The sequence below is a fragment of the Sphaeramia orbicularis genome, chromosome 1 (genome assembly GCF_902148855.1).
Source record: "Sphaeramia orbicularis chromosome 1, fSphaOr1.1, whole genome shotgun sequence".
NCBI lineage: Eukaryota > Metazoa > Chordata > Actinopteri > Kurtiformes > Apogonidae > Sphaeramia > Sphaeramia orbicularis.
In genome coordinates this window covers 34,527,214-34,541,090 of record NC_043957.1, presented here as the reverse complement: position 1 = coordinate 34,541,090, position 13,877 = coordinate 34,527,214, and the positions used below count along the sequence as shown (strand labels likewise).

The 13,877-nt window shown below is 40.3% G+C and overlaps 1 protein-coding gene across 1 annotated transcript; it reads left to right on the top strand.

The window, feature by feature from the left end:
• Positions 1-267: 267 nt before the first annotated feature.
• On the top strand, positions 268-12,490 carry LOC115417738 (NACHT, LRR and PYD domains-containing protein 14-like). Its single transcript, XM_030131788.1, has 11 exons — positions 268-422; positions 1,261-1,398; positions 2,699-2,922; positions 3,513-4,048; positions 4,166-5,151; positions 5,783-5,953; positions 8,115-8,288; positions 9,686-9,859; positions 10,327-10,500; positions 11,523-11,696; positions 11,851-12,490. Exons 1-11 carry the CDS (start codon positions 268-270, stop codon positions 11,861-11,863), a joined length of 2,919 nt encoding a protein of 972 aa, XP_029987648.1. The 3' UTR covers positions 11,864-12,490.
• The last annotated feature ends 1,387 nt before the right edge of the window (positions 12,491-13,877 follow it).

Sequence of the window (13,877 nt, the reverse complement as noted above, 5' to 3'; positions counted from 1 at the left end):
TTTGCTCAATAGCGTCCAGGTCATGTGACCTGTGGACTCCAAAAGCATCATAATTTGTAGTACTAGTCGGGGCACACAAGACACACCTCTTTCATTTCAATTATATCCCTTCATCAATTTTATATCATTTTTTTTTAAATCATAAATTACAGGCCAGAGGTGTGGGTCAATTTTTTTTGTGACTGTCCCTAAGCTGCCTTGCAGTGAGAAGCGGGTGTCCGGTCCTCGAGCTGCTCAACCGGGGTGAGCCTGAGCGGACAGCCGATGATGGTAGTGGAGAAGGAGGATACCCGTCGAATATACAACGTTAAACTGCCGGCCCTCAAGTTGCTCACCGGGCGTAAGCTTGAGCGGAGAGTCGGTGGAGAGGGTGGATCTGAATATCTAACGTCAAACAGTCAAACTGACTTCACCGCGGTGGGGTTACCCGGGGTTACCCCTAACGCCACACATCTCACAGACAGGAAGGCCAAACTCCTGCCAACTCAAGCTATCAGTAGAACCAGACTTGTTTGTTCATTGACAAATATCTTGTGTAATTACAGGAGGTTTTACAACAAAAATGTTGAATAAATGTATTTTTGTGAATGTATAACATGTAAAAGCACTGATAAACTGTCCAAATACAGTTTTTATCAGTGGATTGGACAACTGAGTCTCATTGAAAATTATTTATATATATTTGTAGGGAATTGGATTGTTTTAATACATGTAAATATTCTTTATTAAACGTGAAACAGTCCAAAAAATATGCAACATCTCATGTAAAGTTAGGACAAAAAACTGTATTTGAATTATGAAGAATTACTGTATTTTTGTCAGATGGTTATTTTCCGTTATTTAACAGTATTTTTTCAGCACCCCTGCTGCTGGAATAATAACTTTTTTTTTTTTTCAGTGCACATGACTAAATGCAGAGAGGGAGGGGGAGGCAGGGGGAGGAGTCCACAGCTGATCCAGTTCCATGCAGAAGTGAAAGTATTCAGAGTTCAGACTCCATTTTGACAGAAGAACAGAAGACGTCTGGTTCAGGGTGAGTCTGACATTCAGATCATTTTCCTGTTCTAGTCTCTCAGTGGGTTTTCTGGGTGTCGACTGGAACTGTAAACATGGATGGAGTCCCTTCCAGGCTGAGTGTCCACTAGGTTTACTGGACTCTGTGTCCACTGGCTTATTTCCTGTTGTGTCAGTGTTTGTGACGGATGAACACAGTGTTTTAGTGAGGTGAGCTCACAGTAGTTTGACTGTTTGTCCTTTCAGACTGACTGAAGTTCACAGGATGAGTCTGAGTGTGGATGAAGAGGAGGACGGAGCAGAGTTATCCCATGATACAAACAGGGGCTTGTCCATAAAGGAACCTCCAGGGGGCAGTAATGAACCAGGACCCTCTGATCCACAGTGAGTCCACTGTCACACACCTTTAATATTTGACTACAGACAGAACAGGACATGATGTGTCCACTTTAAAGTCCAAATGTGTCCTTCAGACAGAATAAAAACACACATGAATAATAACCAAAGGTGATAGAAAATGAAGTGTTCAGATGTGAATAACACTAACATACTGTCCAATCCAACTGTCGTACTTGTGTTGTTTCCAGAGGTCAGTATAACAGACCCAGAGCAGAGTCTCCAGTGTCCACATGTCTGTCCATGAACAGTGACCGGTCCAGGGAGTATCCTCTGAACTTCAGTCGTGAACCTGGACCTTCAGACACAGAGTAAGAGACTGTTTCTACAGATGAGACATTATTTCTGATCTTTATTTGACATGTATGAATTCATCTGACAGAAGAATTTTAATCTAATTGAAGTCTTGATTGACAGCTGCAACCATTAGTCCGAACCCTCTATGTTCATAGTTGTGTGTTTTTGATCGTATACAGTCCTCTACTATTACTGTTAATACTCTTATTGCTTGTATATTGATGAAGTTTGCAGGTCAAATGTGATCAGTTCCTGTCAGTAACTGGTTCAAATCAAACTCAGGTGTATGAGTAGAACTGACAGTTTCCAGTCCAGCTTTAGTGAAATGGTCTAAACTCCTCATTTGGACTCCAGCTGCTGTGAATAAAAGATGTTTGAGACTCTGAGATGAACAACAGCCTTAAAGTCTGTGAAACACATGAGACTCACTCACATGTGACAAAAAGAAAGACGTTCAATCCTGAACCAAATGTCTGTAAAGGTTCAGATACTAAGAGCCTGTTTTTATGCTTGAAGTGTTTTCTTCATTTGAATGAACATTAAACACATGTTTGTGTGAGAATCAGCTCTGAAACAGACCAGTAAGACCAGAGCAGTTTTAGATGGAAGTCCTCTGTGTGGTGTGGACACACTTAGAAATGCTGGGTTGTTTTCAGAACCCGACCGCTGGGTTAAGGCTGTTGGGTCACAGGTCTGGTGGGTTTGACTGAACATGGGCTTCAAAAGAATCAAGCAGTGCATTGGGTTGGACATGTGAGCTGAAATGGAGGCTCATCATTCCTTCCAGCTGCCATTTTCAGACAGACTGTGAGTTGAGGCGGCTCAGTGGTTTACACTGGCACTGCTCAGCAACAAGGTCCTGGGTCTGATCCCCAACCAGACCAGGTCCTTGACCCAGCACAGAGCTGTGAGTGTAGATGTGATCCTTTGAACAGCTGATCTGAAAGAACTTTGAAGAAGCTTCTTCTAAACAATGTGTTGATGTCCACAGAGAGACGGAGAGGACTCATGTTCCTGAGGTGGACCCAGCGTCCTGTTCTTTGTGTCAGAAGGTCCAGAGTGATCCGGTCCGGACCAGCTGCGGACACTGGTTGTGCAGACAGTGCATCACTTCATACTGGGACCAGTCTGGTTCATCAGGAGACTCCTCCTGTCCCCAGTGTGAAGAAACATCAAGAACAAGAGCTGAGCTGCAGATCCACAGCTCTGTCCAAAGTAAGACTGGACATCTGTCTGAACATGTCTGCGCTTCACTAAACACAACATGTGTTCAACTGTCACTGACTGAGCAGCACAACAAAGAACATTTGAACTGCATTAGACTGAACTACATTTTCTATCAAATGTTGGAAATGATCAACTGAAATATTGATTTTATTTCCTATTGATCAAATTAAATGTTTTACAGAGGATGATGGTCAAAGTAACTCACTGATTCTCTGTAAATTCAATCACATTATTCAGTATTTGGTCAGTGACAATCATCTTGTCCGTGTTGTTAAAACTGCTTTGGAATGATTCCTGTTTGTATAAATCAGATCCATGTCTGATCAGTGGTTTCCATAGTAACAGGTCTAGGGTTTGTCATTTGGAAACTGTTGTCAATATGAAATAGTATTAACATTCACTGACAGATGAGAACAGATGTTTTGACCCAGCTGTGTTTATTTCAAGTGTTTGTTGTCTGGTTGTAGTTGAACATAAACTCAGTCTGAGGAGCAGATGTGAATGTGTGACTGAAGGAACTGAGGAAACAGGAAGTAGAACCCGTCTAAACTGGATCTACACTGAGCTCTACATCACAGAGGGACAGAGTGAAGACGTTCATACCCAACATGAGGTGAGGACGCTGGAGACAGTTTCCAAAAAGATCATCCAAGAAAGTCCAATCAGGTGTCAGGACATCTTCAAAGCCTTACCCGAGCAGCAGAAACCCATCAGAGTGGTTCTGACCCACGGCGTGGCTGGAGTTGGAAAAACCTTCTCGGTGCGGAAGTTCACTCTGGACTGGGCCGAGGGTTTAGAAAACCAGGACGTCAGTCTGGTGGTTCCGCTGTCCTTCAGAGAGCTGAACCTGGTCACAGATGAGCAGTACAGTCTGCTGACGCTGCTCCATGTTTTCCATCCAACATTACAGAAGGTCACAGCAGAGCAGATCAGCGTCTGCAAACTTCTGTTCATCTGCGACGGCCTGGATGAAAGCAGACTGTCACTGGATTTCCACCACTGTCAGGTTGTTTCAGACGTCACTCAGAAGTCATCAGTCAACGTCCTGTTGACCAACCTCATCAAGGGGAACCTGCTTCCATCAGCTCTGATCTGGATAACATCTAGACCTGCAGCAGCCAATCAGATCCCTCCTTCATGTGTGGACAGGGTAACAGAGGTCCGAGGCTTCACCACTGATGACCAGAAGGAGGAGTACTTCAAGAAGAGATCCACTGATGAAGATCTGTCCAACAAAATGATCTCACACATCAAGACATCCAGGAGCCTTCACATCATGTGTCAAATCCCAGTCTTCTGCTGGATCAGTTCTATAGTTCTGGAGCACATGTTGACTTCAGACCAGAGAGAAGAGCTGCCTAAGACCCTGACAGACCTGTACTCACACTTCATCATGGTCCAGACAAAGAGGAAGAAGAAGTGCAAAAAAGGACATGAAACAAGTCTAGAAGAGCCTACAAAGGCAGACATGGAAGTCCTTCTGAAGTTGGGGAGGCTGGCATTTGAACAACTGGAGAAAAGAAACATGATGTTCTACCAAGAAGACCTGGATCAGTGTGGTCTGGACGTCACAGAGGCCTTGGTGTACTCAGGAGTTTGTACAGAGATCTTCAAAACAGAGACTGTGATCTTCCAGAAAACAATCTACAGCTTTGTTCACCTGAGTGTTCAGGAGTTTCTGGCTGCAGTCTACATCTACCACTGTTACACCAGCAACAACACAGAGGTTCTGAAGCATTTCACAGTCAGTGAGAGCCTGGATGTTTTCCTCAGAAAAGTCATGAAAAAATCCCTTCAGAGTGAGAACGGACACCTGGATCTGTTTGTTCGTTTTCTTCATGGCCTCTGTCTGGAGTCCTACCACAGACTTTTAGGAAGTCTGCTGGGTCCAAAAGAGAACAGTCCAGAGAGCATCCATAAAGTCATCATGAACCTGAAGCAGATGAACACTACGGACATCTGTCCTGACAGAAGCATCAACATCTTCCACTGTCTGACGGAGATGAAGGACCAAACAGTCCATCAGGAGATCCAAGAGTTCCTCAAGTCAGAGAACAGATCACAGAAGGAACTGTCTGAGATCCAGTGTTCAGCTCTGGCCTACATGTTGGAGATGTCAGAGGAGGTTCTGGATGAACTGAACCTGCAGAAGTACAACACATCATATGAAGGAAGACACAGACTGATCCCAGCTGTGAGGAACTGCAGAGAGGCCATGTAAGTACTGATGAGAATATGAACAGTATGAATCATAGACTGAATCTAAAGATGGATCACATGACCCTCTGTCTTGTGTTTATGTCAAAGTGAAATATGGGAACTGCCATGATGGTTGTATGATCAGAGTCAACAGAGTAGAGACACTGGGATGTGAGGTCCACCCACCAGATGACTGATTGGTTTCTGTTTGTGTTTCTGAGGGATTCTTGACACTGATTGGTCATTGAAGCGGTCGATCACTCATTTTAAGATCATCATGTAACTTATTCAAATCTAAGTAATTAGTCAAATGATTTCTTTAATAAATATCAGCCTAATGAACATTTATTGGATGTTTACTTTGACTGTGTAGTTTGTCTGAAGTCCCATAGAACAGGAGAACAGTCTGAACTATACTACATCCAGCCACTAGGGGCAGATCTAGGGTGTTTGGTTTAATTGTTTGGAAGCTGTCATTACATCTGTCTTTATACTCGTCTATTTTATTCATCTGGTTTTCTTGTCTTTTTTAAACCTTAGAACTGTTCATTAAACTGGTGTCACACAACACCATATCCTGACCTCGTTCAGACTCAGATGTTCAATAAATGTGTTCATAATTAATTTCCTGTAAATTCTGTATTTATAGACTTTATGAATGTGGACTCTCACAGACTCACTGTGAAGTTGTGGCCTCAGCTCTGAAGTCTAATCCTTCACATCTGAGACTTTTGGATCTGAGTGTCAACAACCTACAGGATTCAGGAGTGAAAGTGGCGTCTGGACTGGAGAGTCCAAACTGCAGACTGGAAACTCTGAGGTTAGTTCACTGACTGTCCAGTCCAAACACATCCATCTGTTTTTCCTCTTGAGGGTCATGGGGGTGCCAGAGGTGATCCTGCTTACCTATAGATGAAAGTGGGGTCCACCCTGTTCACTGCAGTACTGTCACACACAAACAACCATTCATTCTCACATTCACACCTATGAGGGATTTCGATTTCCCATTGAAACTATGAAGAAGGAGGATGTTAGGAACCTGGAGAACCCAGAGAGAACCCATGCAGACAGGCAGCACTCACACACAAAGGTACACACAGTTGGTGCTGGAATCCTCCTTCTGCTCAGAGGCCATAGTGCTAATTACTGAAGCACCATGTGGTCCAGTGGAACAACAGCTGTTCCTGATCTGATCTCAGACAACCAAAACTGACACTGAAAACCTACGATGAAAGAAATGTTTTTAAAAATACTTTAAATGTTTCATATGTAAGATTCACACACGTTTACATGATCAGATGTGTGAGCATTAAACAACCAAACCTTTGTCATACAAACCCATCATCATCCTTTATTTTACATCATATGATGAGTTGAAGATGTTCTTTTAATACAGTCAAGTAAAAGCACCACGATGAAATACAAAATACTGATAAAAATAAGATAACGCAAAGTAAAATAATAATATAACACCAAGAAAAGCTGTCATCAGATGTCTGTTCTTGAGTTTATAATTTTCTGTTTGAAACCTTTTCAGCTTAGATCAGAGGATTGAACATTAAACAAGAACATCATCTTCTAATATTGAATAAATGTACATATTACATACAGTGAAACCCATAGATCAGCAGATGGGTTGAGTTTAAATATTTGTAATAAACTGAAACATGAATTGTTTCATTTATGGACTGAGTTATAAATTAAAGAACACTGACAGCAATAATTTTCCTGCACATTAAGTATTATGAGTTGAAACCATTTAATTACATTTTACTTGTAATGAGAACGACTTTAGGAATCTAGTATTTGTACTTTACATATTGTATTGATCGTAGAATAAATAGTGCTGTCAGACAATTAAAAGTTTTAATCAGATTAATCACAGGGTTGCTGTGGATTAGTTTGGATTACTCATGATTAAATCTCATTAATTTTTTATCTGTATTAACGGTGTTTCATTTTGCTTGAGCAAACAAACTCAAGAAAGAAGGGAATATATTTGCACTAGAGGTGATCGACACTCATATCCAGAAAATGAAGGGTGTGCAGGATCCCAAAAAAATTGGATGAAAAAAAAAAAAAAAAGACAGTAACGTTTCGGGTCGAAGCCCGACTGGCCTCATGTCTGTTAATAAATTCTTTGGGAGCTCACAGGTTGTGCGGACCTTACTTTATTTTTTTTTTTCAGTATATTTGCACTAAACATGTTTGTCACAAGTTTGGATTCTGTCAGCCCAAGTGTTGGCAGAATCCAGACTAACGTCTGCTTGGTGTTAATGTGGTATTTGAATCTGGAAGTGCTTCAGTGAATGGAAAACTCCTTCCTGCAGAGTGGGTCCAAGATTTTCTGTGGGTCGACTGTTCGTCTGGGTTTTTTTGTCCTCATATTTCTGCTCTTCCGTCTTTATGGGTCGGTTCTGCTGGTTCTGCTCTTTATGGGTCGGTTCTGCTGGTTCTGCTCTTTATGGGTCGGTTCTGCTGGTTCTGTTCTTTATGGGTTGGTTCTGCTGATTCTGCTCTTCTGTCTTTATAGGTCAGTTCTTCTGGTTCTGTCCTTTATGGGTGGGTTCTGCTGGTTCTGTTCTTTATGGGTTGGTTCTGCTGATTCTGCTCTTCTGTCTTTATAGGTCAGTTCTTCTGGTTCTGTCCTTTATGGGTGGGTTCTGCTGGTTCTGCTCTTCTATCTTTATGGGTGGGTTCTGCTGGTTCTGTTCTTTATGGGTCAGTTCTGCTGGTTCTGTTCTTTATGGGTGGGTTCTGCTGGTTCTGTTCTAACTCTACTGGACAAACTGACCCAAATGTGTTGGAGCAGACGTTCACAGTCATTCTGCTGCAGATGGGTTAATGACGTTAACATTTATGATCAGATTAATTATGATGATGGATTAATCTGAGTTAGTGCGTTAATTTTCACAGCCCTAAAAATAAATAAAATGTGTGTCATTAATGGATTTAATTTACATCATTTATTCTTTCTTCAGGTTGTATGACTGCAGTTTATCACAGATCAGCTGTTCTTCTGTGGCCTCAGCTCTGAAGTCCAATCCTTCACATCTGATAGAACTGAGTTTGAGTGAAAACAACCTCCAGGATTCATCAGTGAAGGAGCTGTGTGATTTCCTGCAGAGTCCACATTGTAAACTACAGGATCTGAGGTCAGTTCAGTGTTACTGTTCTAGAGTTTATATGTTTTACCAACAACAGAGCCTCATCAGAGATGAGAACAAATATATGAAGGAACTTGTAACAATAAAACGAAAAAACAATTCATAAGACATATCAAAATGAAATCCAAAATACCCGTATTGTATTTTTTTTTAATAATAATATAAATTTGTACGTTGAAATGACCATAAACATAAACAGTGTGTGTGTTTGTGGATGCACTGACAGACACTGAAAATGGAATTCTCTGAAATATAATGATGTCCATTTGATCAGAATCCACTCCATCAGTACAATAGAGTCATGACAGATTCATCAGTATCTAAACACAAAGAACTGACAGAAACTGAAGAACACCAAGAACAGGAAGACACTGTTGTTCAAATGTTCACCAACTGTATTCAGACAACAGTTCAACATGGAGGAAGAGTTTACTTTGTGTTGACAACAAAGAAAGAATAAACACATGATAAAATACTGCATTTGTTCAAATAGACAAGATGATCATCAAGTTGAAATTGTGGAATCTGAAGTGAATCTAAAGCTGTAAAACTGCTTTTTTAAACATGTGATTGACCAAAGATCAAATCAGACAAAAACTCTAAAGAGTATAAAACAGCATGAGCCAAAATGACGGAGGTGAAAGTTCCAAACTACAAGTAAGTCTGGAGTGTTCACCTTTATGTGTGTAGAACGTCTGAAGGTTGTAGGATGAAAGTCCCACAAGTTCAGTCATTGTTCAGGTCCAGAAAGTGAGGAGTCCAATCATATGAGTGTGATGATCTGTCCCACATGAAAAGATGATCCATTAATGACAACGCTCCCAAATGAACAACAACACAGATGAGAGTTCTGAACTGAAACTAGAGATGTATAGGTGGAAAGACTCCAAAGGAAACCAGTCCTAGTTTCAGTGTTTGTTCACTCCAACTAATATGACATCAGAGAGAAAGTGAATATTCAGCTCAAACATTTCCATCAGTGACAGTGGTGGAATAATGATCTGCATTTACTGCAGGACAGTACTTCAGCTCCAATGGAAAAGCTTTAGACTTTTGGTGATGTCATAGAGAACATCATCCACTGGGGTTTGCATTTCTATGACATCAAACCATGAAAACATATTCCAACAGTTTGACACTCACTAAATACTGACATTAATGTTAATAATAAGGAAACATTCCCTCTATTTGATGCAGATTTATACACATGTAGAAATAATGTGTAAATATTGGTCTGTTTACTGTTTACATTTGTCTGACACTTTAGACATTTGAGTTTACACATAGAAATCTGACAAAAACAGTCTGAAACATGTGATTAAACCCTAAATATATAGAACTGGATCCTGAATGGATTTAATTTACATCACTGACTCTTTCTTCAGGTTGGATTATTGCAGGTTATCAGAGATCAGCTGTTCTTCTGTGGCCTCAGCTCTGAAGTCCAATCCTTCACATCTGATAAAATTGGATCTGAGTTTAAACGAGCTGAAGGATTCATCAGTGAAGGAGCTGTGTGATTTCCTGCAGAGTCCACACTGTAAACTACAGGATCTGAGGTCAGTTCAGTGTTACTGTTCTAGAGTTTATATGTTTTATTATCTGTACACACACTCAAAGGTTTTGTCTTTTATTCTACAATGTAACATTGAAGCAGGAAAAACTAGAGGAAACACACAGTATATGTGTTCTATAGTGATTGAAGTCATTAGTATTTTTTCATTGTACTTTGAGGGACAGTCGTCTAATGACAAACAGCATGTGTTCTAGTTAAAGCAGGAGGAGTCACTGGGTGAAGTTTAAAGGCTTTAATTGGTTGAAGGTTATTTTACATCAAATGTGAACTGATGTGTTCAGGTGTGTGTTTGTAGAAGACACTGACTCTGTGGACATGGAACTGAAACAAATGAGAAAGTGATTGAACAAAAGTGTAAATTTCAGTCGAGTTAAGTCACCAATTAAAACCTAAACACATCTGACTGGATCATTAATACATTTTAATCTGTATGATTTATTCTTTTTTCAGGTTGATTAACTGCAGTTTATCACAGATCAGCTGTTCTTCTGTGGCCTCAGCTCTGAAGTCCAATCCTTCACATCTGATAAAACTGGATCTGGGTGGAAACGACCTCCAGGATTCATCAGTGAAGGAGCTGTGTGATTTCCTGCAGCGTTCACATTGTAAACTACAGGATCTGTGGTCAGTTCAGTGTTAGTTTGATAGAGTTCTGTTTTAGGAGCAGCTGAACCTCATTTATGAACAAACATAACTGACATCCATTATGTTGTTTTACAGTTCCAAGAACAGTTGTGTGAACCCTTTGAAATGTTGTAGTTTTCTGCATGAATTGGTCATAAAATCTGATCTAATCTCCATGTCAGTCACAAGTACAGACAAATACAATGTGTTTAAGCTAATAGCACACAAACACTAATAACATTTCATGTCTTTTTTGAGCACAACTCTTCAACAGTCCCAGCGAATGTAATGATTGAAGCTCCTTTTGCACCAATAACCTTAAACCAGTGTTTTTGGAGCTGCTGATCTGACCTGCACAATGTCCAGGGACATTTGGGATCATTCTTTGTGACACAACTGCATCAGCTCAGCTCTATTCTGAGCATGTCTGCTGTGAATGGCTCTGGTGAGTTCAGTCCACAGCGTCTCTATTGGATTCAGCTCTGGGCTCTGATTGGCTCTTTCCAAAAGGTGTTTTTTCTGTTTCTGAAGCCACTCTAGTCACTTTACTTCTATGTTTACATGTTGACAAACTCAGGATTCCATTTTGTCCTCCATGATTGGAGCTGCCGTGGCCTGGATTGGCTGGAGAGTCGACTGGTGACCGAAGGGTCGCAGGTTCGATTCCCTGGACTGGTGGAGAGTTGTTGGCTGATGTGCCCTTGAGCAAAGCTTTTAACCCCCCATTTGCTGTGTGGTTTTGGGTTCAACACATTCTGTTTGTCTATACTGGTGACTGAGATGCAGATCATATTTTATGAGCAATTCATGCAGAAAACTTTGAGGGTTCACAGAGTTTTTCTAACCACTGTATAGTTGACACCATTTAATGTTTGATTTTTCTTGCAGCTACAAAAATTACAGTCAGTAAAAACTGTTTGGTTGAAATGAATGTTGAATATTTCACATTCATGTTGAAAACCTTAATATATTTGGCTGAAATGTTCATTAATTTTAATCTCCATCATTTCTTCTTTATTCAGGTTGTATGACTGCAGTTTGTCCAAAATCAGCTGTTCTTATCTGGCGGCAGCTCTGAAGTCCAATCCCTCACATCTGATAAAACTCAACTTATGTCAGAACAACCTGAAGGATTCAGATGTTAAAGAACTGAAGGACCTTGTTCAGAGTCCACACTGTAAACTGGAGAGACTGGAGTAAGTAATGTCAGTTTGTGCTGGTTTGGTGAACACCTCCATGATTAGAAGTCTGTTTGATTATTTTTAGTGATTCCTCTGTGGTTTGAATAAATTCAGAAATGTCTCCGTAAACATTTCTTTCTGATCTGTTTGTATTTTCTTCTTTCTTCAGATGGTGGTTGTGATCTGTGGAACAGGCACTGTGATCAGGACTGTGTGAGGATCAGCTGAGTCCAGATGATCGACAGATGTGAAAGCAGCAGCACATCCTCACTTCTTCTCCTCCACTCCTCACTTCTTCTCCTCCACTCCTCACCCCTCCCTCTGATGATGTCACAGAAGGTGAGGCAGACTTCCTGTAGCTCCGCCTCCTCGGTCCATCATGTGACTTTAAAGGCAGTGAAACATCCTTCCAGATGATTCTCTGAGATGGATTCATGAGGAACCACGAAGCACCGAGGAGTGGAGGAGCTGAAAAAGAAGGAACTGACCAGAGGTTTTTCATTGGATGTACAGTCAATGAACCAGTGTGTTCTGTGGATGTCACTGAGTTATTTTGTGCTGCCACCCTGTGGACTAATGGAGAACTACACTTTATACCTGAAAACTGGACCTGTGATCAGGCAAGGGACTATTTTTGGTCATTTCAGAATACATTACATGACAGTGACATCAGCAGTTCCAGAGAGGACAGTGAGTCCACAATCTGAGGTCCAATGTGGTCTCCAGGGTCTGTCAGGTCCAATGTGGTCTCCAGGGTCTGTCAGATCCAATGTGGTCTCCAGGGTCTGTCAGGTCCAATGTGGTCTCCAGGGTCTGTCAGATCCAATGTGGTCTCCAGGGTCTGTCAGGTCCACCTGTGCTTTGTTCAGTTCCATGCAGTAATGGAACTAATGTAAGGAATGATGTTCAAAGGGGTCATGTGGATGTGGACAGGGGTCTGGACCAGCACACATGGGGGTCTAAGGGGACAGGGGTCTGGACCAGCACACATGGGGGTCTAAGGGGACAGGGGTCTGGACCAGTACGCATGGGGGTCTAAGGGGACAGGGGTCTTGACTAGCACACATGGGGGTCTAAGGGGACAGGGGTCTGGACCAGCACACATGTTGTTGTGATGTTCTAACAGTGATGTTCTAGTTTCTTAAATACATGTTCCTTTGACTTTAAATGTGTTTTTCTTGTTTTTGTTTTTTTTTCACTAAAACAAAGACAAAAAATTGAAGTTGTCATTATTTATAGATTATTATGCCATTATTTTACTGGTCCGGCCCTCTTGAGATCAAATCGGGCTGAATGTGGTCCCTGAAAGAAAATGAGTTTGAGACCCCTGATCATGAACACAAAACAGGATTCATAGTTGGAAATGATTCAATATAAAAATAGCTAAAGAACTGACCAACTCTTCTATTGGTTATTTCTTTCAAGTAAGAAAAGATGAAAAGTACAAACCTTTGTTGTCTGCTGATGAAGCTCTGGCTTTCATCAAATCACTAACTATATATATATATATATATATATATATATATATATAGTTAGTGATTTGATGATATATTTGATGATTGATGATTTGATGATATATTTTTTTTTTTTTTTAATACTATGATGATCAGTAACCAAATAATGTGTGTGCAATGTGCTGGCATGCAAAAACTGTAGATTTGACTAAACAATACATGGTGTTTGTAATGTGTGGTGGACATGGGGTGTGTGATGCATGGGGCAAAGTCATATGAACAGAGATAAGATAAGATAAGATAAAGAAAGAAAATGTAAGAGAAGATAAGAAAAGAACATATAAGATAAATAAATATAAGATAAGAATATATGAAATAAGAAAAGGAAAGAGAAGAGAAGAAAATGAAAGAAAGAAGAAATGAAAAAATAAGGAAAGGAAAGAGAAGAAAAGAAAGGAAAAGGAAAGATGAGATAAGAAAAGGAAGAAAAGAAATGAAAATAGATCAGAAAAGAAAAGGAATGATAAGAAAAGAAAATGAAAGGAAAGATAAGAAAAGGAAAGAAAAGATAAAATGAGAAAAGATAAGAAAAGATGAGATTAGAAAAGGAAAGATAAGAAAAGATAAGGATAGAAAAAATGAGATAAGAAAAGATAAAAGAAAAGGGAAGAAAATATAAGATAAGAAAAGGAAAGATAAGGAAAGGAAAGGAAAGAAAAGAAAAGGGAAGAAAAGAAAGGAA

Excerpts from the sequence above, each read along its gene's own strand:
- LOC115417738 (XM_030131788.1), top strand. The coding sequence starts at position 268 with ATGGTAGTGGAGAAGGAGGATACCCGTCGAATATACAACGTTAAACTG. Across the intron at positions 423-1,260 it reads ACTGACTTCACCGCGGTGGG|ACTGACTGAAGTTCACAGGA; the intron begins GTTACCCGGGGT and ends TTGTCCTTTCAG. Across the intron at positions 10,501-11,522 it reads TGTAAACTACAGGATCTGTG|GTTGTATGACTGCAGTTTGT; the intron begins GTCAGTTCAGTG and ends TTCTTTATTCAG.